We start from the raw sequence: 27898 nt of genomic DNA on the forward strand, positions 1-27898 counted from the left end.
TAATTTTAGGAGTTAATACACAACATATTTTGTTCTGTGTATTTCCTGCAGTTTAGACTTTTAGGCAATTTAGACAAATGGTCCCTAACTTTTTATGGCCAAGGGCATACTTGAGAGTTCAGGAAAGTGTGGCAGGCACTGCCCAATTACAATAACCTATTTCCTTTTAGGAGCATATAAATATATGGACACCAAATAATAAACAAAACAACACATTTAATGTTACAAGAAACTGTAAAACAAAAAAATATGTTTTTCATGTAAAATTTAATAATTAAATTCTCTGACAAGTCATTCAATGAATCTGTCAAACATCTGCACTCACATGGGAAGGCTGTTAATGTGATCCTTGGTATTGAGTTTCAGCGGCGATATTTTCAGAGTTGGGAAAGCATGGTGATATTCCTTTTCATAAACCATCATGAAGAAAGATACCAGTAAGTCAAGATTTTGTGGTGGTGGTGTTGTTTCACAAGGTTCACGGTTCAAAACAGTGATTTGAACAGGTTAGGTGGATCAGAAATTTAATTTTATTTTGTACACTACACTTTTAAGGAGGGAAACTTTTCTTGGCCAATCACATTACAAAATCTCTCATGTGCTGCAGAGGATTTTAGAACAATGTCCTTTTGAAGTTCCAAAATCTCCAGTTCCACTTCTTATGCCCTTGCTCGAACAAGTCTCCTAATGGCTGCAACAGTGTCCATAACCCTTATCTGATATGTAAAAGGACTTGTTAAAAAAAAGGCAACCATTGGTTCTTTTCAAACTGTTCCATAAGTATCTGTAGTTGGCCAAAATACGGTGATGGGCTGAAAACTGTAGTCAGCATTGGGTTCCTTCTGTGTTTATTTTGGTACAGCGAAGATCACAATTAGGTGCAACAGAACAGAGTGTATTCATTTGGAAGTATATTATGTAACTCTGCTTTTCAACTGAATGAAGGTTCATGCAAATAAGATTGCAGGCCTGTATATATCAATCCACAAGAACAAACACAATTTCCCCCCCCCCCAACAAAAAANACACACACATGTGATCAGCCTTACAACGACCAGAAAAAAACAAGAAAAAAAAGCACTATTCAAAACACCACCATGATGTAAATAAGATAACACCAATTACAACACAACATTTTAAAATTTAACATTTTATATAAGACACTTTGCACATAACATTGTACAATTACTACCAGATGTAAACATTGGCCAATGTATGCAGAAAATTTCACAAAAACAAAGGTGACTGCAGAAAACTATATTTGGCCAAAATTAATTGTAATGACTGAAATAATTAATAAATCATTCATACACAATATGACACTACAATACAATATCTCTAATCACATCCTTCTTAGAAACCCCTTAAAAAGGCAATGAGAATGACTCAGGAATGCTTCCTTCAAAAACTCCTAACATATTTGCAAGCAAGTCAGCAATTTTAAGAAAGCAATTCACCACAGGTCTAGTGAAGTGAATACTGACTTCCAGACTGACAGTTTTGGTTTCAGTTCATTTATTTTCTTCTGTCTTAACTCAGAATCAAATGTGCAGTTAGCATCAAAGGGGCTTTGATTAGTGTGGAATTGACATTGAACATTACTTTTCTTTTGCATTTTAACACTACCAACTCACAGTAAACAAACTCACCTTTCTTCCTGTCGATAAAACAATATGGTCCCCCATAGGCACCGAAATTACAGATCCTTTGTTTCTTATTTGGCTCATTCAATTTGGGGCAAAAAGTGGTAGTTAGTGCAGTAAAGAATTTCAAATATAATTAATAGCAAAATGTGAGAAAATAGCAATACATGATACTTTTGTATATGGTAGCGCAACCAATATTCCACGCATGTCCCATTGCATACTAGAAAGCTCATTAGTCACATCTGGTGAGTGACTTTCGTGATGGGTGGTACATGCCCTGGGGAACTGGGAGCATCCTCCCTAACCACGTCACCAAACCAAGTGGCCAATCAGTCATGGGCAACTGCAAAAGTCTTTGAAGGTGCCATGACATCCAAGGGTACTGTGTTGGGGATTCCAGGTTTACATATCCAGAGAATTGTCACTGCAGAATAATTTTAACAAAGACTGTTCAAAATAACAGCACTGACAATGATTTTAATTATACATAATTTGAATCACTTGGAACTAAATTTAGAATTGAAGACAGAGTAATCCAGACAATATGGACTTCATAAAAAGGACTAATTTATGTATAGGACTGGAAGTAGCATGGTATTTAACTCTAACACACCACATACCAAGGTTTGTGTGCTCTAAAGTTTATCACATTTCCTTCAGCTATATTTTTATTAATGATTCCCTGTCACTGCAGTACAGATGAACAGCAATGTTCACACATTTACTTCTGCATCTCTGAGCACTGGGGGTGGGGATATGACACAATGGAGTGTATCCTGGTTGGACTAGAAACTTCAGTACACTGAATCCTAAAACAGATGTGAAGCATTACTTTTCTGATGACTGGTTGGAAAGGTACAATTCTTTGGTATGGCCATTTTTGCTTAAATGTAAGCTCTATATTCTGTTTCCCCCCTCAGGTGAGGGAATACACCTATTCTGTAGGGTCCCTTAGAAAGAGCTAGCCTCAATCACTGGACCTTAGTTGTCTTAAAAACCAGGACAATGGATAAAGTCCGAAAACCCAATATCTCTGTGTGTTATACACCATCGTCAGAATCCTATAGTAACTACTTTTAAGCTCTATATTGTCTGAATCTGCACCTCCACAACAGCAGCAGCACCAACAACAACAAGAAACCAAACTGCTTGTAACATGCACAGAATAATGAGGTAAGTAACATTAACTGGCAATCTATTAAACCCAAAAAGCTAAATAAAGATTAAAAAGGAATCACAATACCAAAACACTTTTTCTTTTCTTATCTGATATAAATAAAATGAACAGCAGACTTTTAAGAATTATAAGATTAATTTCAGTACAACCAAATTTACAGGGCAAGTTCTGCAAGAAAAAATTGTTACCATGGTAATTATAGTGTGATATATTTGTAAAAATGATCATATTAATGTAAAAAAATGTTAAAACGAAAGGTTTTGTGGCTATGAAAAGTCATAAAGTAAAGGCTAAGAACAATGTCTGCTCAACGCCTCACCTTCTTGAAGATTCGTTTATTTGGCTGAATTTCATCCTCTTCTGCAAGTATCTCTCGTGTTCCCAGACAACGTTTGTGTCCATGCAGTTTTGCTACAAAATGTAACATTTTTGCCATTGTGTCTACTCCTTCAAGTAACAGCTGAACATGAACCTCACGAGGATCTTGCAAACTGCGATATGTGATGGACTTTTCTTCTATGGAAACAGGCTGAGCCTGTTGAGAAGCCAGAAAAACATCACAGAAATATACTTCTTCCACTACATACATATGAGGTCAAAAAATATTCAAAATACCTCAGCATTAAGAGACCCTAAAAACACCTTTTCTGAAATACCATTATATGTCCTAATCTACATACACTACATTTGCTGCAAAGAGAAATAACCAAGCTAACTGAATGGTATACAGTATTATTTTGCCTGTTTGTGTCCAGGATGCACTATTACTCATTCTTACTACAATATATATGTTTTTATATCAAGAAGACATCAGCATAAATCATTAAATACTTCACTAATTATCATTCAATGTAAAAACAGTTTTTCTCCATTGGTAGTATCCAATTAAACATCAACATGCTCATTTATTAAACATATTTCATGCATCATAATTTGTCATTTCAATAAAAATGTTTGTAGCAAAGAATCTTACATAACTAATGCATATCTCCAATACTTTTAATGAAAAAGAAAGTTAGTTGATTGCATGCCACTTGCACTACTACAGACAAATATTCAGAATTTGTTATATGCTGTTGTGGTGGCCAGTAACTCATAAATACACACACACACACACCATCAACTAGTACTCGGTACATTCAAAACATATTATATAGAAAAAGTTCCTTACATGTACATAAGTATTAAGTATAAGTACTGAGCTTTAAATGTTGATTATTCAGTGAAGTTAATGTCATAAATTTCTAATGATACCTACATTCATAGTACACTGCTAAGTTTCAGTAACAACCTTATATTCAAAACTCCATGAAAACGCCATAAACAGTTCAGGGGTTCTAAGATGTGACTGTCACCAGTATACTAATTCCCATTTCATGTTCCATGACTTATGGTATTCCTTCATTTAATGTTCAGTTTGAATGACACACCAAGATCTCATGTTAAATTAATTAATTAGTTCGTTCATTCACCTGTTCTTTCATTCCTTCGTTCCATCGTTCATTCATTTCATTGAGAGATTTTCTTCACTACACTGTTCAAATCCACTGCCACCAAAACAACCTCGAGTGGGAATTTCACTCTGTATAGACATAATATCTTAATGAAACAAACATGTATACTCACTTTTACTCTTCTTGACAGTGTCTTCTTTTCCCATGGCCTTTGCAAAATTAGATATACGGGGTATGTGAGAATGTCACACACAAATGCCAGGGCTTTTATGGCACCTACAGTGCCTTCTATCCAGAAATTTCCCATGTTCCTACAATGAAAAAAGATTCATGAGTTCTACAGCAAAGAGTATTCCATATCTGTTTAGTGAGAGGAGGGCCTATCTAAAGACTGAAACTGGATTCTGTCTGCTCCAAAGGCATACTGGATCTTGTTCAAATACCATTCTGAGATAAGCCAAACATATATATGGTGCTTTTATCTAAACTATTTAACTCCTTATGAAGGTGTAGGGAAGAGTTAACAGGTCTAGTGATGAAAAATCACTTATCACATTTAATGGTCATCAAACCCAGAAGTCCTGATGAGTATCTCAAGATGATAATATTAACATGTTTCTTGTTGGGTTCAATGCATAGATTGTATCTTTAACAACAATTTCATTTTAACATACATTTCTAAATTAATTATCATTACATTTAATTAGAAAAACTATTAGATGGCCAGGTTTATTTCCATTTCATAAGATTTCTGTATATACTTTGACATGAGTTAACTAATTACATTAGCTTTCTCAAACATTTATAAGGCACATTTCACAGGCACAAACTTATCCATGAAATCTTCAACCAATCTGAGTATGCAAACATTACAAATCGATAGCACAGCTTTCTTATAAATAGAGTAAACATGCTGTTACATATATGAACATTGCTATCACATTCTTGATGTCACCAAACTCGCTTACTTACTTACTCACTCACGGAGCTGAGCCCTTCTGGAGGAGCCGCCATTCTGCAGCTACTCAAGAATTTCTCAGCATTTTATGGAACCCGAAGGTTCATTACCATGTTCACAAGAGCCCTCCACTGCTCCCTATCCTGAGCCAGATCTATCCAGTCCATACCATCCCATCCTATCTCTCTAAGATCCATTCTAATATTGTCCACCCACCTACGCCTTGGTCTTCCCTGTGGTCTCTTTCCTTCTGGCTTTCTCACCAGTATCCTATACATAGTCCTTGTCTCCCCATTCATGCTGCATGACCTGCCCACCTCATCCTCCTTGACTTGATCATTCTAATTATACTTGGAGAAGAGTACAAGTTATGAAGCTCCTCATTATGCAGTTTTCTCCAACCTCCTGTCACTTCATCTCTCTTCNATATTCTAATTTTTATGTTTTTGGACAACAGACAAGAAGACAAAAGGTTCTGGACTGAATGTTAGCAAGCATTACCCGAATTCAATCTCCTCTTAATTTCCTCCTCAATCATGTTTTGATTTGTTATCGTCGTTCCCAAATATCTGAACTGTGCTACATGTTCAAAACATCTGTTTCCTAGCTTTATGCCATGATTTTGCCCTGCATTTTGTCGATGAGACACCAACCTATACTTAGTATTCTCTGTGTTTATTTCAAGACCAAACTCTTTACTTGCGTCAATTAAAGTTTGTGTGTTTCTCTTTATGGTATCTACATTATCACCCAGTAGATTTACATCATCGGCGTAGACCAACAGCTGATGTATCCCGTTTAATTTCAGTCCCACCTGGTTTCCCTGGACCTTCTTAATGGCATATTCTAAGGCAAAGTTGAAAAGGAGTGGCGATAAAACATCTCTTTGTTTTAGACCATTATGGATAGGAAATTTATCAGACAAATGTTTACCTATATGGACTTTACTATACGTTTCATTTAAACACATTTTAATCAACCTGACTAGTTTCATGGGTATCCCAAACTCTATCAGAATATTGTACAATACTTCTCTCCTAACTGAATCATAGGCTTTCTTGAAGTCTATGAATAGCTGATGTACTGTCTCATCGTACTGATGATCCCCAATAATTTCATCTATATATGGACTTAACCCTGAAAGAAGAATATTGGACAAAATTTTATATGAAGTTGATAGCAGTGATATCCCCCGATAATTACTACAGTCAGTTTTATCACCCTTCTTGTGAACTGGTACAATAATAGACTCCTTCCACTGATCAGGCAATTTTTCCTTATGCCAAACAGAAGTAATTTGATTGTGGATCTTAGAACGTAATATTTCTCCTCCTGCTTGAATAAGTCTGCCGGAATTTGATCACTACCTGACAATTTATACAGTTTCAATTTTGCAATAGCACTTTCAACCTCAAAAGGGCTATGACCAGGTACTAACGGCTCAGCTGTGTACATTTCTATCTGCCTAACAGCACTGACCCTATGTACATTCAAAAACTGAGAGAAGTAGTTACTCCACCTGTTCAAAATGTTTTTGGAATCTGCAAGCAGATCATCATTTGCATCCTTCAGTAAGTTACTGCTAGGCTGGTAACCCCTCTTAAAGTCATTTATTCCTCTATACAGGTCTCTTAATGTTCTTGTTCTTACTGTTCATTGCAAGCTCATCAATTTTGTCTTTCAGATATTCCCTCTTTTTCTTCCTGAAATGCCTGCTGGTTTCACATCTTATATTGTTCAGATTATCCCCATTTAACTCGCTTGGATCCTGTAACCACTGCAATTTGGCCTGCGTTCTTTGATCTAATAATTTTGAGCATTCTTCATCGAACCATGGCTTATGCTTCTTTGGTTCATAATAACCTAGACTCTCTTTGGCAGACATTTTTATATTCTCTCTAATAGTTCCCAAGCTTTATTAACATCCACCTCAGTTTCCAAGTATTCCAAATCTGTGAACCTATTTGAGATTTCAACCCAATGCTGCTCTTTACCCTCTACCTCATTTAATTTCTTGAGACTGAACCTCTCCATATTAACTCTGTGTGCTGTTTGTTTGCTCACTGCCAGTCTTTCCCTAACCTTTGCCACCACCAGGTATTGGTCAGTATCACAATCTGCTGCCCTGAATGATCGGACATCAAGTATACTTGAGTGCCGTCTCCTATCTATCAAAATATTGTCTATTTGATTGTGTATCTTCCCATCAGATGTCCAAGTACATTTATGAATGTTAAGATGTACATTGTACTTTTGACAGTAAGATTTTTTGATGTGGCAAAGTTTACGACTCTAACTCCATTATCATTACTAATTTCATGCAAACTCTCATTCCCAATTGTTGGTTTGAAAATGTCTTCCCTCCTTACTTTGGCATTGAAATCTCCTAACAAAATTTTCATAGGGTACCTCTGGAATTTAGTTCTTCATAGAATCTATCCTTTATGTCATCAATCTTATCTTCTGTTGGGGTGTGAACATTCATAACAGTATCACACCAGTGACCTTTTAGTATTATATATGATATCCTATCACTAACGAATTCTACCCTCTTAACTGCTGATATGATTCTCTTACGTACGAAAAAAAAACTGTACCTAATTCATGATTTTCTTTCTCCTTTCCATAGAAAAATGTATAGTCTCCTGCTGGTGCAATGCCACCTCCATCCCATCTGTCCTCATGTACTCCCACTAAATCTAACTTATATTTTAAGATTTCTTCTGCCCTATACAAACTTCGTACATTCCAAGTGCCAAATCTCATATCCATTTTCATTTGCTTAGGTCGTTTATCCAAAGAATCTTTCCAGGTCCGAGGCTTTGTGTTCATTTTCGTAACATAATGATTTCTTATGGTGAGGAGTTGTTAGCCCCACGCCCAACCCCAAAGCTGGAGGCCCACCCCTTTCCAGCTGTCCGCGACTGCTTATTCAATATATTTGCAGCTTCCCTCCAAAACTGGAGGGTGTCTCCTCCATCCGCAACCTGAGGACGCACCATACCATGGTGACAGGGACCCACATAACATGGCACCGAACTCGCTACACAACCAAAAAATCTCAAAGCATTTTATGTACCTTACAAATGTGACCATATCATAGTTTATTACGTTAAAATTTAATTCAGATTATCCTCACAAGATTCTAAAACATAATTGAAAAAAAAAAAAAACAAAGTAACACTATCCTTTTAACTGGCCACGGAGGCCCATAGGGTTGTGAGACGTTGAGGCTCCCACAGTTTCTAGACAATTGGCTCACAGATGGCTATGAGACTGTCAGCCTTATATGTCGGCCATCCTTTACCCCTGGGAAGATTCCTGGTATCATTTCTGTTGGGGGCTGAGTCAACCCCAGGGCTACAGTGCGGTTGGAAGGATTAGATCGATTTGAAAAATCCAATGACCTCATCAGGAATCAAACCTGCAAACTCTTGACTTGTAGCATAGTGCCTCAACCAACTATGCCAACATGCATTCCCAAACACAACTGTATAATAATTAACAGAGAGGGAAGACACCAGTCAATAACGTGGCTGGATACAGGACAGACAATTCAGTTCAAGGGAGAGGCATGCTTCTTTCTGTCATCTTGCCTAGACAAGCCATGGGACCCACCCAACCTCTCGTCCCCCGAGTAGCATACACTCTTCCCAGCAGCATGAGTGTGTGAAGTGAACCACTCACCTCAATCTAAACATCAAGGTTCAGAGAATGGGGAATCCTATATCCATAACAGTCACATTCACAATGTGGTTCTTATGTTAAAGGACTACTTTACCATCACCTACCAAAGTTACGTACACATACAGAAAATACTGCATTCTAGTAATTCCCATTAACGTTTCAATGGTAACAGTGGATCTAGCCAATATGTTCATGTCCAGGCAACATATGGCAACCTGCTGGCTGTACCATGAGTCCACTCCAACCCATGGGCTATCATTCCAGTGCCCAGTTCCTCTTTGTCTTCATTATTTACATATACCATAACAAATTCGATAATAAAATAAAAATGTGACCAAATTTAACAAAGAAAAATATACAGTGCTATCTGCAAGCCAAGTACACAGACATTCGTCAATTTATCCCATACAGAAACACAGAAATCTTAAATGCCCACAAAAACATACACTCTAGTTCTCTTCCAAAATCTGTTCATTTACATCTGGCCATTTTCATCTATAGCACCATGTTTGTCTTGCAAGAAGGGAGTTTGAATTCAGAAGGGATTATTTCAAACCTGGGCTGGATTATAAAAATTATTCGGTGTTTGTGGATTTATGTAAGTTAGTAAGCATAAATCCCATATCTTTGCCAATTAGATTTTTTGAAGAAAAGTATAATAATACTGTAATTAGTCTCACAAATTTTGACCTTACCAAATTGTGCCTTTCAACACATAATGTTTGAATGAAACCCAATTCTTCTGTCTGGTCTTGAATTAATGGAGTTCTATAAAATTTTCAATATCAAATGTTATGACACATGCAAATATACACCTTATGTTCAGTTCATGTGAAGTTCACCAATTCACTACATGCCAATGGGCAATAAATACACTTACTGATTACTGAAGAAAATTTAGTAAACTTCATTCAGTTCAAACTGACAGTAGTGAACTTTTCTAGCTTGTACAACAAAGACTTCATGATGCAGTAAGTAAACAAATGTTTATAGATCTCGATCAGTAGAAGGAATCAATAACTTGCCTATTAATATGTGCATATCAAAACTCATTTCAACTGCTTCTTCTGGAGTAGTACAACATTTCCGAAAAATAATTCGTTGACACTCAGCGAGGGAACCAGAGAAGTAACTTTTGTTCTTCAGGGAAACGGCACAAAAATGTTCTCTTTCAGTATGCCTACATTCTGTCTACCTTACTGGTCCACAAACTAACATTTCCGAGTCCACTACTCTTGAAATTCTCTTTAACTTTTAAATTTCCTTGCTTCATTTCACTCTTCTTTAGAACATGGCACTGATTTCAACTGCTGAACAATTTCACATACAGGATTTTCCTTCACATGCTTTGGCAGCACATTCTACAGCTCATTTGATGCCCATTCTTCGCTTCAAATGACCTCTCGAATATACTCGAAGTCTGGAGATTATGTGATGAGACATCCTGCACTATAGGTATGTCTAATAATTACTATGTTACTGTATTATGAATTCTGAATACTGTTATAAATGGACAATACTGCTGGCAGATTTTTGATAACAGAACGCATGAGAACAAAAACAATCAAGATCCCACCACAGGCCACAAAGATAAAATTGCTGTATGCAGTCTGGAACCTATTTACTTTTCCATGTATGACTATTTATGCATATTAAGAAATTTATTTTAATATTACATATTATATTTACAATTACTAGAGCTGGGATAGCCCACTCGGTATAGCAACTGGCTATGGGCTGCATGACCGAGTGGTTGGAGTTCGAGTCCCGGTAGGGTGAAGAATTATCTCTTCTCCAAGTCATACAGACCAGCTCTGGGGTCCACCCAACCTCCTACACAATGGGTACTGGGGACTCTTTCCTCGGGGGTAAAGCGGCCAGGGCGTGAACCTGACCACTCACCTCCAACTAGTGCCGAGGTCAAGAAAATTTGGGCCTATACATCCACTCCCCCATACACCTTCATGGCACAGTGCTTAGTTAAACACAGATTGAATTAACCTTTATTTACAATCACTTGTAACCCTAATATACACATACACATACACATGTGCATACAAAAACTATAGTGAAAACTATGGCAGACTGCTGACAGACCACAGATGTATATCACTGTTACATAACAATAATCAAATTAATTATAAAGGTACTGAAACATCACCTTCATGCTATCATATGCAAGCATGGATAACAGTTCAACCAAATTCAAGCATTTACACATGCAACTTCATGGAAATTGAGATATACAGATACAGTGTTTTTAATATTTTACTCACTTCTCTTCAAACATGTTTTGGTTTGCTGGAACAAGGGTAGAAAAAATTAGACATTTAACAACTTATTTCAAGGTTTTGTACAAATGGATCCAACGACTAGATACAAAGCAAATGCAAGATTTGTAAATAAATCATCCCAAAGTGAGACTGTGCACTGTGTTATTGCAAACAACTTAGAATGGAAATTACTCACTCAACACGACTATGAGAAGGTCTGTCACATAATTCTGTGGATGAAAAATTTGTCAGCAGATGAAATTGAAGAGTAGCTGGTTGAAGTCTAAGAAATAATATGTTATGATATGGCAGTGGCAAAATGGTGCACACATTTACATTAAGGAAGTGTGTACAGAACTGAAGAAATGGTTGTCGACACTGCTAATGCAATTGTTGATAATATTAATCAACTTTAGGATGTCATAATAACTATGACTGTTGGGTACCTAAGGCATCAACAAAAAACCAGAAGACTGAACAAATGGCTTGCAGTTCATATTTCCTTGTAAACATTTTTATGAGTGTCCATCTGCATTCCGGGTTCAATAAATGTACATACACTGTATGAGCACAAATATATAATGCAATGATTAGTGCATGGTAAGGTTTAGTGTATGTACCATTAGCAGGTAACCCTTATCTGAAGAAATATATTGGAATCGTTCAACTAAAAAGACTATACATTTTATATACTTTAATTTCCAACAGCTTCCATACAAAGTAACATTCCAAGTTTCTCTTTAAGTACATAAACTTGCATTGTAGTGATGTTTATTCTGTAAGATAGTAGTGAAAACACTTCATATTGACTTGTTTCATTTTATTGAAACAAGAAAATATGAAGTAATTTCACTGTTGTCTTTCTTATTAAACGTTATCATCATGGATGCTTCTTATACATGGATACATATTATCGCTTCTCTTATTTGTTGTTTACAACAAAGATAAATTCAAATTAAATTCTGATGTCTATAACATGAATACTAGACAAAAATACAACTTCCACCTACCCTCATCAACTTTATCAGTATATCAAAAAGGAGTCTACTTTACTGGCATAAAAGTGTTCAACAATCTGCCACAAAGTATTAAAAACTTGGGCAATGATACTAAAAAGTTTAAATCAGAGTTAAAGAATTATCTACATGCTCATTCCTTCTACTCTTTAGATGAATACTTCAATGTAAATAGAGAATGATGTAAAATTAAGTTATATTAATTTTTAAGCTAAAATTGCCTGTACTTATGTATGTAACATTTTGACTTGTTCTGTATCCAAAGGTACTAACCTGCTTAGGATTTATAGAATGTAAATAAATTCAATTCAATTCAATTCGTACCAAAAGTCTAGCAACTCCAAAACACTATTATTATGGCGATATGAATTGCTGTTGCTAGATAATGGTTAATGCTAGTTTTGTAAATGTACAAGTGAACAACTCTCAGAAACAAATAATGACAAATTGCTTTCATTGTTTACTATGAGTGACAGCCAAATGGAGTAGGGATATGGAAGTTTTTTCTTCAGTGTCCGAGAAAAACTGAAAAATCTTGACGTAGTTTCTGGCCACATATGAACCATATAACTCCAGAATATAAAATAAAAGGCATTTTTTGTGACAACTTCCTTGGTTTAAAATTAGAAAGTGCTTGAAACGACTCAAGTTTTGATGTACAATTACACACTCAAAACAGCATAAAAATGTTTAGAGACAATAATACTAATTTAGGAAGTATGTTTACATAAACTAATAACATTACTACAGTCACAGAGTTCAGTTCTTCAAAACCCAAAATGCACCAAAAATGGGGAACATTTCTGATACACATTTGTAAGAATAAAGATACTCGCCATGAAAAATTTAATTTGAATTTTTGAGCTGACACCTGTCACCTGCTTAAGTTTACCAGGTCTGAATTGAACCATAGACGGTCAACAACATGGATTTCACTACATTAAAATGATTGCACAAAATTACATGTACATGCAATGGTGAATTAGACAGAAGGAATTATATATAGGGCAAATTGACATCTATGGTCCTCACTAGGTTCAATTTTTCCTTTATAGTCAACATTAAATTCACGTGCAGCTATTCATTATTAGCTGATACTTATTCAAACTGGCAAGAGGTCACAGTACAAGTTTAACTAGATGAAATAAAAATCAATATTCAAGGCTTCAGTGTCATTACATGCACCAAAAGATTATATACAAATTCATTTATATATGCTTCAAAGTCGTATTTTAATATATAAAACATATCTGTTTCTGTTTTCTGTCTAAACTCAAGACTTCTCTTTTTCTGAATTGCGATCTTTTACTAAACTGAAGCACGTTTTCTTGTAGACTGACCTATTGGGATCGAGATAAGTCTTCAGTGGAACTTCAATTTTACTTTAACTAAATACAAATTTATAATCCAGCATACCTATAAATTTAAGAACGAGGACGCTTCGTTTAATTATTATAATTATAATATAATTATATTATAATTGATTATTATAATAATTAATTCTTATAATCTCTGGATGTGTTCGGGAGACCACTGCTGATTGTTAGATATACTAGTTCGGAAATTTAAGCACTGTGAATATCTCGAAAATCGTCAAGACTCGTGGGAAAAGCTCGGTGGGCACAGAATATGTACTTCATATTTCTCCACGAGATTTGGAAATAGTATTTTCTATCAAAAATATTTGGCGAATTACACGCAGAAGCATTGTTTTCGGGGCAATGAACGTTAAAATTCTATCTAAACCGAACGACAATTTTTCGTAAAATGTTCAAATGTCAAATTTTATGAAAATCCGTCCGTAGGTTCTCAAGCTGTTTCATGCGTAAAGACGAGCGGGTGCGTTGAACTAGATAGGAGCTCCAGGAGACTGCGAACGCATGGCAAAGAACGCCTTGTGCGGGGGGTCGTGCATACTCGTGAATCTGTGACATACAGTAGCATCTATATCCATAATGTGTATATATTAACAGTCTTCAAGTGCATACAAGCCCATTTACCACTTCTACACCACATGTTTCGGCAGTATGATGCCATCTTCAGGTGTATCGATCCGTCAACCTTTTCACTGCTTGCCTTTATATGTCCATTTACAAATAATATTAAATTTGTATACGTCCTTATATAATAATAAAGTTTATGTATTTAAAACTTGTTAAAACCTATTATCTCATACGTCACATTTTTAAACTCGTGTGTATTATTATATCCACATGGGGGTCGTTCTTCTTATGTTTCTAATGTTGTGTGTATATTATGTATTATGATGTGTTCTACATCCAACGCACGCAGCCACAAGAGTAGAACACATCATAAGACATAACATACACCAATATCGACTAAACCAGTCACACAGCTGTCTGAGTAACTACGCTGACGATCCCCTTTCAAGGATATTTAAGACAGAGAACGAGGGGCAAATGTGCGGAAATATTTTCATTCGTACAGACTGGTTCAAAAAGGGAGAAAGTTTTCTTTGTGCCTAACATAAAACGCTTAAAATATGCACAAAAGTACAGCGCTAAATGCTACAAGATGAAGAGACAAGATAGGTAGCCAGGTTTAAGGGAGACGGCCATGCGTTAATAAGATTCTTCTGGTTCCGTAAAAATACCACTAACTTCACAGGCTTCACTCTAATCTGATCTATCGCGTAACTCAATGGGACACAGTCCTTCTCGAGAAGCTAACAGTCGCTCGACTGGTCAAGAAATTCCCCGCCATTTATGGAACTTTAAGTTCATTGTCGTATTTAAAAGAGCCCCATCCAAAAAAAAAATAATAATAAATGTATTTAATGTCCCCATACCTTATTTCTTAGATCAATTTTTATATTATCTCCCTGGTGGTCTCTTCCCTTCTGGGCGTGAGATAAGTTTCTGTTCACTTCTCATCTCTCTTGTTCGTGCCATAAGCTTCATCCTCATCTTCCCTAATTCTGTCACCATAATTCTATACCCGCAAATATACAGATATACTCTAATGACTAGTTAGACCGCTGACAGACTTTAATAATTAACGAACAATTAACAAGTCACGTTGAAATAAACTGTTAAATCGAGAACCATGGGCTTAACGGCTGAACTTCTAACGCAGAACGGGCTACGACTCTCCCGCAATTTTGGTTTTACTAGTACACAACTGGTAAGGTTTCTGTCATTAAAAAGTAAAATAATGTGCAAACAGGGCGTCATTCGCAACAGAATATCGCAGGTACTGGTCAAATGACTTTGAATTCCAGGGGAATCGCGCTTGACGTTTTTACACACAATTTTGTGCACATTATAAATCACAGAAGATTCGTCCGGGAATTCTTTTACCTCCGTTGCAAATAGGCACAGATATAATACTTGGTATTCGGTAAACTGCGGTAACACGACAGCCTTTCCTATTAAAACCATACGACCCACATCAATGAATTTGGAGATGCAAAGCCCCAACGACAGTTTATGGCAAATATCGAATAAGTTACTGATGAGAGTAATAGTCACATACTTACGATTTAACTTCGCAGAGAATTCTGAAAACTGAAACAACAGAAACTGCATTCTATTACAGATTCATAAATCAAAGTTTAATTCACTGGCAAATGTGGGCAGTTCCGTCATATTTTTGTCTTGTGTCTACTTTTACCGTCCAGTGAATGCAGCATATGGTTTACGCAACTAGTGAAAATCATTTTTGCTCTTTTACATTAACGTCAGAATGTTTCAGAAGACGAAAACTCGTGAAAATCAGCCCGTTCCAAGACTGCAACTTATTCCACTTCTTTAATTTTTATTTTCTGCAAGTCCTGTAATGATAAGTATAATCTCTTTAATTACATAATTTCCGATTACCACTGCAACGAACTATCGAGTGTTAGTAGTATCTTGCAGGAACTTTAAGTTGTGCAGTACGTCATAGACGATGGAGCAGTAATTTGTTCTACTGTGTCCCGTATATTCTGCGAACTCTGATAACACTCTGACGTAGACATGTGTAGTTTTTATCTTGGAAAGTAGCACAGTTTAATAACATTCAGAAGGTATCTTCAGTTTTCAAAACATGCACTATAAATGTCCATATAGATCACTTGAGGGAAGTCTGAAAATCCAATACGATAACTGAAGCGGACATTTTATAGCTGTATGTAGGTATTACGAGGGGCGTTCAAGTTCTAAGGTCTCTGATTTTTTTTTCTCAGGACTGGGAGCAGATAGACACATGCGGTTTTGTTTAAAATACGTGTGCACTCTTTGTGAATGCGTGACAGGGATGGCAGAACTCTACGGCACACAGAACTCTAGTGGTAGCGGCGAGTGTGAGGAGTGTTTTTGATACTTAAAATGGCGACGTTTTCGTTACAAGAACAGTGAGTAATCATTCGTTTTCTCCACTTGCGTGGTGCGACACCCATTGAAATTCATCGCCAGTTGAGTGAGACATGTGGTGATGGTGTCATGAATGTGAAAAATGTGCGTTCGTGGGCGCGACAGTTCAAAGAAGGCCGAACGTCGTGTGACAACGAACCAAAACAATCTCGGCCTCGCACCAGCCGGTCTGACAACATGGTCGAGCGAGTTGAGAAAGTTGTTTTGGAGGATCGCCGATTGAGTGTGGAAAACATTGCCCCCAAATTTGGCATTTCCGTGGGATCTGTGCACAAAATCCTGCATGAAGACCCGCGAATGCGGAAAGTGTCCTCCAGGTGGGTTCCACGAATTTTGGCTGATGACCACAAGGCTGCACGCATGGCAATGATGAAGGCATGAATGGGACTTTCTTTTCATCAACTGTGACAATGGATGAGACATGGATGCCGTTTTTCAATCCGCTATTGCATCAGCAATTTTCCAGTGGTCAAAACAGACTCCTACACAAGCGTTCGCAGCGGCCATGGAATCATGGCGTCGACGTTGTGAAAAAGGTGTACGGCTGCAGGGAGATTACGTTGAAAAGTGACAGAAGTTTCAAATTTTTTGTATGATTATTGTGTGAGAAAGAAAATCGGAGACCTTAGAACTTGAACGCACAACGTACAATGTCAATATACCTATACTTATAGGACTCCTTGAATTCATACCCCTTAATTCCAAGCGTATTCAGCAACAAAATGTGACGTTTATGGTGCATATATACGCCTGATGACATTTGTCACTTCCATAGTACGAAGCAGCTCCAATTGGAAATCTTCACATTCTTATAAAGCATTGGGTCTACATTATTCTAATTCGTCCGTCAAGGCTATTAAGAACTTCTTCGGTGATATGGTCGGCACCATTATTTTCTGAGCAAGAAATTGCGTTATTACCGCAATGTGTAGAATCAGACACGTACCCTTTCCTAAAGTTTCAACAATTAACGACGCGATACCCATAAGTTGTTGAATAGCACCGAAGTTATGGGCTAAAATATGCACGAATTACTCTCCTTTATATAACACGCCTCTGAATTTTATTTTTCTTCTAAATCATTCCATTCTAAGTCGTAAATTTCTTCTAACGAGGAACGGCTTTCTCTGGAATCAAACCGGATTTCTATACGCTAATTTCATCTTGCGTGAGAATAGGGTTTCAAATCGTAGTTCCACGAGGATTTCTTAAGAATCTGACGAACAAACAGACCCAACATTTATAAATTAAACGTAGTTAACTAAACACACTACAGCCTATCACACTAATCTGCCCCCCCCCAAAAAAACAAATATACGATTTTTCCACATAACACTTTTGAACAATGCTGTCTTTAGGCCAATGTCATGGCAACGTCCTGTCTGAAATGGAGATCCTTGTGTCCTGATACGAACGGTATGACAGCTGATCGTATTTGTTTTACTTCACAGACACAAACGACTAACTCGATGAAGCACAATACTGCGAGACACCGATAGTGTTTCAGCTGGTCAAGAAAGTCCCTGTCCTTCGTAGAAATCGAAGCCTCATTACCGTCTTCGCAAGAGCCCGCCGGTCATATTCCTCAACGTCACATTTTAATATGTGCCTCCCATCTACACTCTTTTTCCAAGCAGTTTCTTCCCTTCACATTTTCCGACCAAGGTTTCGAATGCATTTCTCATTTCTCCCACGCGCTGAACATGCCAAGACCCCTAAATCCCTTGATCTGGCCAATCTAATAACATTTGGTGGGAACAAAAATTATGAAGCTCCCTATTACGCAAATTTCTCCAGCCTCCTGTTATTCCTTCCTTCCTCTCTCTCTCTCTCGGGTCCAAATATTCTCAACATCATCAATCTATGTTCTCTCCTTATGGTAAAGTAAAGCAAAGCTATCCCTGTACCAGGCCGTGAAGGCCCATAGGGTTGTGAGACGTTGAGGGTTCCACATTATCTAGACAATCGGCTTAAGGATGGCGGTAAGGTTGTCAGCCTTACGCGCCGGACGCGCTTTACTCCCCAGGAAAATTATTTAATTAATTCCTGGTACTCATTTCTGTTAGAGGCTGAGTGCCATAGTGCGGCTGGTAGGGTTAGGTCAATTGAAAAAAATCCATTGACCACATCGGGACTTGAACCCGCGACCTTCCGGTTTGTAGCATAGTGCCTCAACCACTACGCTACCGCGTGCCCCCTCTCTCCTTATGGTGGCAGACCAAATTCCATATTCATATACGACAACAGATAAAATCGTAATTTAACACTTTAATAAGGTTTAATACTATTACAATTTAAGTATTACGTTTCTGGACAGCAGACCGGAGGGAAGACCACTGTGAACTGAATTGTAGCATACGAACCCAGAATTTAATCTTATCTGTATTAATGAACGTTACTTCTGTTTGTTAGTGTCGTTCCCAAATCTTCAACTATGCAAAATCATCAACATTTTCGAAGGATGTATCAGCTACGTGCATGCTGAACAAAAATTGTATGAAAACTCATTTACATGACTGGTAGCAAAATATTGGTCTCATTATGTTGTCGGACCAACTTTAATTTAAAACGGTTTCTGGTTTGGTGCAGGTTTAACGAAATTCAAGTAAAATACTTTCCGATTACGCAGTGAGGTTAGCACAGGGTATATGCAAGAACAGATTCTACCTGCAAAATAGCAAGGTACTAGTTACGGTAACGTGTACTTCCTTTCCACGCAACTTATTCCGCACAATGTCAAGAAAACCTGGCTTACCCTTATGTGCAGTATGCTGCAGTGTACCTTCGCACTAAACGTCACAGACTGATAAGGGCACAACCGTCAAACTCGCGGCTAACGGAGTGCAAACTTCCGTCCTGTACTAAAGCCGAAAGCGCTGGAAAGCCCTCACTCTATGCCTCTCGATTCTAGAATCAAATCGGTACCCTGCCAGACTACTCATCCTCTTCATGTATACGAGTGTAATTTAGAGACAGTATGCAGTAGTGAAAATCTGACGTGAATTCTGTAATTCCGGAAATGCTACTTCAAGAATGGGTCTAATGAAGTGGAACGCGAGTATTTGTTTTGTCTGAAAACGAGAGTAACAGATGAAAATTACATTTAGAAACAAATGATATGCAGCGTACAAAACTACATAACCCGTTCCTTTGTACGAACGCGAAACTTTCTTAATGGAAAACGCACTACGGCTATCTGAGAACAAATTGCTAAGGATCAAAGACGGAAGAAGGAACAGTGCAGGGAAACTGCATAACAAGAAGCTTCAAAACTACAGTTCTCGCCAGATACGGTGATTCCCGTAAAAAGGTGGACGAGACACGTGGATCATGTAGCTAGCATTGAACAGATGAGAAACGCAAGCGCGCGCTACTACTTGGGAGACCCATGCGCATAACAGAACGCAATATTAACTCATCTATTTATATACATAAATATGTGTACTGGATTCATGCGGGATCCGGAATAGCACAGTTGGTATAGCGACTGGTTAGGGGCTAGAAGGCCGGGGGGGGAGCGGAGTTCGCATCCTGGTACGGGCAAGATTTCTTTCCTCTCCACGTCTTCCAGACCGGTTCTGGGGACAACGCCGCCTCCTATCCTATGGGTATCGGGAGCTCTTTCCCTGAAGGTAAAGTGGCCAGAGCGTGAAGCTTACCACTCACCAACTACCGCCGAGGCCAGGAACATGTGGGTCTATACATCCACTCCCAATACGTCCTCATGGCGTAGTGCTTAATTAGTTAAGCATAGGGACAATTCTACTGGATTCATTGGTCAGAAGATAGGGTCTTGTGGTAGGCTCTTGTGAACCTGGTAATGAATCATTGGGTTCCATAAAAGGCAGGTAAATTCTTCATTGCATGAGCGACTATCTGCTTCTATGGAGTTACAATTTCTTTAGCCCACCTGTGTTACACTAAACAATCCTAAAATATGGTGGGAACAAAGCAACGATAATGTCGGTCTTTATACAATCTGGATGAGAAAAACAAAGATCAGGGCTGTGTGACTTGAGGTATTCAGGCAGGTTCGGCTTGCTGCCTGCATGCCTCGATCTTCGACCCTGAACAGGAAGCAAACTCCAACCAGACCACGTGGCGTCACATGACACATGATGGTACCTTCAAAGCATCAAGCGATTTTGCACACAGAAAGCTTCAATTTGGATACACCATCAGCGACGGAACTATGATACCCTGGTCTACTCTGAAGAGCCTAAAGTTGATATGGGACACAGCATTTAGCCAACTGAGAGTACCGGCAAGCTACAAACGTTTCGAGAACATTCGAAGAATATGGGGATCATATCCCGGCAGGGCATGAGTTTGAAGACCCAAGGAAATTTCAGATTTTAGGAGAAGGATGTGACCAGTTCAGTAGCAGAGTGAGTGACTGAGACCATGCACAAAAACTTTGCCTCAGGTATGGTTTCAAAAATGGGGGGGCACGCGGGGGCACGCGGTAGCGTAGTTGGTTGAGGCACTATGCTACAAGCCGGAAGGTCCCGGGTTCAAGTCCCGATGAGGTCATTGGATTTTTTCAATTGACGCAATCCTTCCTGCCACACTATGGCCCTGGGGTCGGTTCAGCCTCTAACAGAAATGAGCACCAGGAATATTCTTGGAATATTCTTGGTGGTAAAGGGCGGCCGGCGCGTAGGGCTGACAACCTTGCCGCCATCTATAAGCAGACTGTCTAGAAAATGTGGGAACCTCAACATCTCACAACCCTAAGGGCCTCCAAGTCCTGTTACAGGGATACCTTTTTTTATGGTTTCAAAATTAAATAGTTCAAACTTTTCCTATAACATGATTCGTCAGCCCAGACAACAATTACAACATACGGACTATTACCGTAAGCTTATCTGTCCCATTGGAGCGAGCGTTTTGCTATCGAAGTCCAAGGTGTAACAAAGTCCGATAATTAATTACAGAGTACACCAGACTGAAGTACATATCCATCACGTACCTTGGTCCTGGTGTTTGAAGGTTTAAAGGTTTCCGGCCTTGAGGTAATTGTGATAAAACAGCAGAATCATGACCACACGCAACAGTAAATTTTTATGGAATACAAAGCAATTAAATGTTTTAGGTAGTACAGTTCAAGAATGCGTGGAACTATACCTCCATTCCCCTATATATATTCACAGCGTGGTACATAATTAAGCACAGGGACAACCGTCCCTTTACCATTACTCGGACAGGCACGATTAATTACTACGGTTATCAGACAAGGAGGATGAGGAAACCGGATATGTAGCATGCTAGGAATAGACAAGAACGGACAGAAAACAGTCCAATGATCTCAAGGGAAGCGGCACTTTTGGAGAGCCGGTCGTAGATGGGTGGATATTAAAAATGCATCTTTCAGACTGTTTTACGACGCTTACGACTATTTAACGTCGAATCTGATGAAAAGTGAACTGGAAAGGATTTGGAAGGAAGCGGTTGTGCTTCTCGATGCATTACTCACATATTTGCCTGGACAGAATGAGGAAACTACAAAAAAAAATCAATCAGGACAGCTCGTGTCCCGGCCGATATTCGAACCCAGCACCTCCCGAATGCAAATCAAAAGCGTTACCGTACACCAAACTGTTCGGTAAAATCTTATTGTGTGTATGTATATATAAATACATATATATCTGTGTGTGTGTGTGTGTGCGTTGGCTGGATTGAACAGGTTAAGGTTTTGTGAACACGTTAATAAACTTTCGGGTTCTATGAAATGCGGGAATTTGACAGCTGAGCAACTATCACTTCCCTAGTAGGACTCGTCTCCACGGGGTTAGTTGCTCTAGATGATATTTCATTTATATTTCTTATTCCTAACGACACACAAGCAAAACGGGATCAGTTTTTATACACGCAACGAAACAAGCTATCAAATAAAAACAAACTCTTCTTTAATTCTGGTACAGCATTCAAAAAATGGGTTACTCGGTTTTCTCCCCTTTACTCCCTGTCTGGGAGCCGGGATAGCGTAATCGGTATAGCGACTAGCTACAGGCTGGACGACTGAGGAAGTTCCGAGTCCCGGTAGGGTCAAGAACTTTCACTTATCCATGTTGTCTAGACCGGCTCTGGGGTCCACCCAACCTCCTATCCAATGGGTACCGGGGGCTCTTTCCCCGGGGGTAAAACGGCCGGGGCGTGAAGCTGACCACTCACCTCCAACTACTGCCGAGGTCAAGAAAATTTGGATCTATACATCCTCTCCCCCACACGCCTGCATGGCTTAATGCTTAATTAGTTAAGCACATGGACAAATTTACCTTTACCCTTTACCTGAAGAANCCGCCCATCCTCACACGCCTTCATGGTGTGTTAGTTAAACACAGGGGCAACTTTACCTTACGCCCTGTCTGCAGACAAAACTGTTCTGCTGTGGCCAGATACAACTCGCAAATCAATTTACCAGTGGGTCTAACGGTCATTACCAATTAGACCAATAATTTTGGGGGGGCGGGACATGGTGAAGAAGAGCGGAAATCTGCCACCGAAAAAAGAAAACACTAAAACGCAAACATAGTGAAGTATCCCTTCCAATCTTTCTTACTCATGGGGAGCCGCGCCATAGCTCAAGCGCTGGCTTCCCATCGCGGCGGCCCGGGTTCGATCCCGGCTCTGGTCAAGTGGATTTGTGATGGACAAAGTGGCGCTGGGGCAGGTTTTCTCCGAGTACTTCGGTTTCCCCCGCCAATCTTCATCCCACCAATTGCTCCACAATCACCCTCACCTATCATCTGGGGCTGGTACAATAGGCCAGAAGTGGCCGCAGTACAAGTGACTTAGCCCCAACCCACTAGCAATAAAAAAAATACTTACTCATGAAGCTTATCCCTTCTTGAGGAGCCACCAATTCTGCAGCTACTCAAGAATTTCCCAGCATTTTATGGAACCCGATAGTTCATTACCGTGTTCACAAGAGCCCATCCCTTCCAATACGTCACTAAAGAATTTATGAAAGTTTCTCACACAGTCTTTCGATGAGACCGAAAGAAGAGACTGGAGCGATAACACATTCCACTGGATTCGGAAGATATTCGATCCCATTCTCATCCCGGACCCCAACAACTGTGACGGTAGGATTTGAGGTTCTCACATCAGTGTTCCGTCTTCTGGGATATAACGCCTTGCAGTCCGGTGAAAGTGAATCGATGTTTCGGAAGAATATATGGCCTCCATCTTCAGGATCGAAGAGAAGCCAAGGAACAAACCAGCATGAGGCAGGTGCCAGTAACAATCGCTAAACATTTCTTTTTCTACATCATCCTATGGAAGGAACGTCGCAGTTTACTCGTCACTACTTTCTGAAGATCCTCTGGGCTCATCGGGGCAAGTATCCTCAGAGAACTTCTGGGTCTCTTACCTATTCTCCTTCCTCCAGTCACCCCACATTCATTACTCATCCCGCTGTCGGACGCTATATGGCTCGATACTGACAGCGTCCTTATAACAACCAGTTAAAAAAGGGCACTAACATGGGATTCATTCTCAGTTTCTCCAGGAAAATGCATGGAATTTAATGCTGAAACAGACCGCAATTACGTCATCTTATGCCTTTCCCAACTGGTGCAGTTTATAGTGCGGCACAATAGTGTATGTTATTCAAGAAGAAAGTACTGAGAAATGAGATGGAAAAGGTATAACTGGATGTACTGGAGTCCACAGCCATACTTTCAAAATGCATTATTTGCTATTCTGCAAACTTCACTAACCTCAATATTCATTTATCGCAGATTAAAATACAGTTTCACATAGCTACACGCTAGAGATACAATGGTTTAAAGTGGCCAGCTTAAATACTTACAGTAAAAATTGTACATCTTACTAAGGTCTGCATTTTATGTCACGTACCGGCTTTTTGTATGACATGTAATTCAAAACAAGGAGCTCCGAGCAGAACTCATAAAACCTACTTTCTTATGGCACAGATTTCCAACCCTACGAATTTATTATTATTATTATTATTATTATTATTATTATTATTATTATTCGTGCTGACTCTGTAGTTGGGCACTGGCTGTCAAAATTTCGCACCGTCCCCATGTCTGTAATTGTCAACTTCTATGGCCAGTGTGTATATTTACGACCTATCTCCATAGAAAATTGCACATACACAGCTACAGTAGTTTATTAGTTACTGCCATCGAATACTGGGCAAAGATTTTCGAACGGCCATGTTATTTTACATTCTACAAAAAATTACCCCAAATCTAAATTAATCGGGGCCAGCGTCGCTCCCACTTCACGAGTCCGCGTCCATGCTATGTTGTTACTGACGCGGAAATTTAAAAAAGTATGGTGTCAGAGTTACCTCCAGTGGAATAATATTTATACCGAGTTCCGCGAAAATCAATCAGTTTAGAAGTTGAAGTGGAGGGAACACAGTGTCAAACGTATTGCAACAGAATCTCATAAGCCTACATGTTTCCCTTTCGGAACGACGTAATCTAAAAATTATTGTGAAGTTAGATTAAAATTCAGGAAAAATAGAGTATATGATCCAGGTTCAAACCATGAACACCACTGCAAATTTTTGACGTACATCCCCAAATATCAAATGCACTTGAAATCGGTTCAGTAGTTTCAAAAATCGACATTTAGATGGACGGACACAAGATATCCTAGTACGTGTAGTAGCTCACTTCGTGATATTCGTCCCCCCCCCCAAAAGAAAGAGCACTGAATTAGAATTACATCCTGTCTACTTAACTTTATAAGCGAGACTAACGGAACAGAACTTAATGTCTGCTACAGCTGCTATGCTACATTCAATGTATATACGTGTATAAGTGAGTAGGAATACGTAAAATTATACAGACAAAAAAGTCCTTTGGCAGTGCAGTGCTGAAAAATGGCTTCAATTCAAATGTTAACATTTAACATACGTTTATTAATGCGCAGTGGGCCGGGGGACAGCGCAGTCGGTATAGCGACTGGTTACGTATTGGACGACCGAGAAATCGAAGTTCGAATCCCGGTAGGGTCAAGAATTTTCTTTTCTCAAAGTCGTCCAGACCGGTTCTGGGGCCAACCCAGCCTCCCATTCAATGGGTACCGGGTATTCTTTCCCCGGAGGTAAAGCGGCCAGGACGTGAAGCTGACCATTCACCTCCAACTAGTTTCGAGGTCAAGAAAACGTGGGTCTATACATTCAATGCCCCATACGCCTTCATGGAGTAGCGCTTAATTAGTTTAGCACCTTCCTAAAACGCAAGTGTGGTGAACGTACCCACGTCATGGGGCCTTGATTTTGTCCGAGTAAAATACTGACGATTTGTCGTGTTTTGGAAAACCCCCTTCATATATAAACAGCGATTACAACCAGCAAAAAAGATTAACATCCTTTGCCATCTTTCATCAACGACTTGTTTCTAGCCATGTAATGCATTTTCTTTTGCGTTGCATCCTGTTCTGTGCCACGTACATTCAGTATTTTTACATCCTACGACACAATTTCCTATAAAAATATACGGATTATTTACATTAAAATCTTAAAAAGACGCGTTTCAACCATTACCGGGTCATCATCAGGTTACTGTTTGTGCTTCGGTGAACTTGTTTCTAATATGGATCCTTATTTTGAACATGACTGTAACACTCAATATTATGCTTCGTAACAAAACTTTTGGTATTATCTACTTTTTTAGTCTAACATTTTTGGTATTAGATATAATTAAATGAATATATATCTAGCTGAAGGCTAAATTAAGGTGGTAATTATGATGAAAATATATGCATATATCTATTAGTTATTTCGCTGGTGTACTGGTAGCTCTGCTTCCTTTCCAGGCGGGTATGATGTTACGAACTCTCGTATGTTCACATGCGCTATCTCCCATTTAATCGGGTTGCAAGTTGGGTATAGTGGGACTAGCGTCGAGTCGTTCTGTAATGATAATGTAGTTACATGTTGGTCTTTATGATTATATGTCTGTTACGTAATTTCCTTAAATTTGTACTTACATCATGGTATATGGAGAATTCCCTAGGAATTCCACCTAGGAAGGAACCAGGCCAGAGCGACCAGTATATCAGCGAAATAACAGATATATACATATATTTAAATCTTAATTTCGACCTTAATTTAACCTTCGACTACATAAACATTAATTTAATTATATCTATTATCAACATAAAGTTATCATTGTGCTTAATTAAGCACTACGCCATGAAGGCGTATGGGGCAGTGGATGTACCGAGCCACATTTTCTTGACATCGGCGATAGTTGGGCGTGAATGGTCAGCTTTACGACCCAGCCGCTTTACCACCGGGGAATATCAACATAATTAGACTATAAAGTAGATAATACAAAGAGTTTTGTTATGAAGCACAATATTACATGTTATACAGTATAGTCAAAATACGGATCCATATTTAAAAAAAAAAATAGCAACTAAGCACAAACAATACACCCGATGATGACCCAATAAGGTCGAAACATGCAGTGTTTTTAAGATTTTAATTTAAATCTATATTTGCATATTTTTTACAAGAAACTGCTGTGTCCGACGGATGTAAAAATACTCAAATGTATGTAATGCATTTATTCATGAACCACATAACACACGAGCATACAAATTACGTTCTACTGAGGGCTCATTCAATTCTGTAACTTCGTAGGAAAAATACGCACTCCTTATATTACAGTGGGATTGAGGCTAGCAGCAATGTCCATGCCCCGGGCGGAATTGAAAACTAGGTAATCCAACGACCTTACAGACCTTGACTTCTCCTTGGATACACTACACATAATATTCAACAAAACACTTCTACTATGTAATACTCTTATATAATCATGAGGGACCAATACCAGGATGAACGAGCGGGGCAAAATTTTCGTTACATACCACGGAGCCTCTGGCATGCGTTCTTGCAACTCAGACAAAGGAGGACTGTCCACTCGTATATTGCATCCCCAGAACCAAATGACAGAGACAAGTTTGCCTTTTTTTAAGCACAGCATAATTCTGGCTTGTCTGCTCCCTTCTCTTTACCTCGAAAGCCGTAAAACGGGCAGAACGTACTGGGCATGAAATGTTTCATTTTTTTCTACAACTTCCGCTCCGAACATTTTCCACACTCACACATCGCCTATTCAGCAAGGTACGCTAGAGATGGGAGTTGCTGTTGCCCAAGTTAGCCAAAATTGGAATGTCAACAAATTCTAGTAAAATTCGCCGGTATCAAATGCCATAAAAACAATCAGTTCAGAAGATCTCGAGATGCCTCATGCGTAGGCAGATGGAGAGACAGACACAGTTTCGAACCGTACAAAAAATAAAACCCACAGATGTCCTCGCG

The 27898-nt window shown here is 38.8% G+C and overlaps 1 protein-coding gene across 5 annotated transcripts in view; it reads right to left on the reverse strand.

The window, feature by feature from the left end:
* The window catches only part of LOC111868541 (long-chain-fatty-acid--CoA ligase 4), a 70636-nt gene that overhangs the window by 21316 nt on the left and 21422 nt on the right, over positions 1-27898 (reverse strand). For 3 of the 5 annotated variants that reach the window (XM_023859265.2, XM_023859263.1, XM_023859264.2), the window contains exons 2-3: positions 4450-4588; positions 3143-3358 (exon numbers count right to left, since the gene is read on the reverse strand). In XM_023859265.2, the coding sequence (XP_023715033.1) occupies positions 3143-3358; positions 4450-4584 (351 nt within the window). In that variant the 5' untranslated portion in view covers positions 4585-4588. Of the gene's footprint in view, positions 1-3142; positions 3359-4449; positions 4589-11198; positions 11224-27898 lie in introns of all 5 variants that reach the window. The other 2 variants (XM_023859261.2, XM_023859262.2) reach the window with 1 other exon arrangement.

This window comes from Cryptotermes secundus, unplaced genomic scaffold (assembly GCF_002891405.2).
Source record: "Cryptotermes secundus unplaced genomic scaffold, Csec_1.0 scaffold330, whole genome shotgun sequence".
Classification (NCBI taxonomy): Eukaryota; Metazoa; Arthropoda; class Insecta; order Blattodea; family Kalotermitidae; genus Cryptotermes; species Cryptotermes secundus.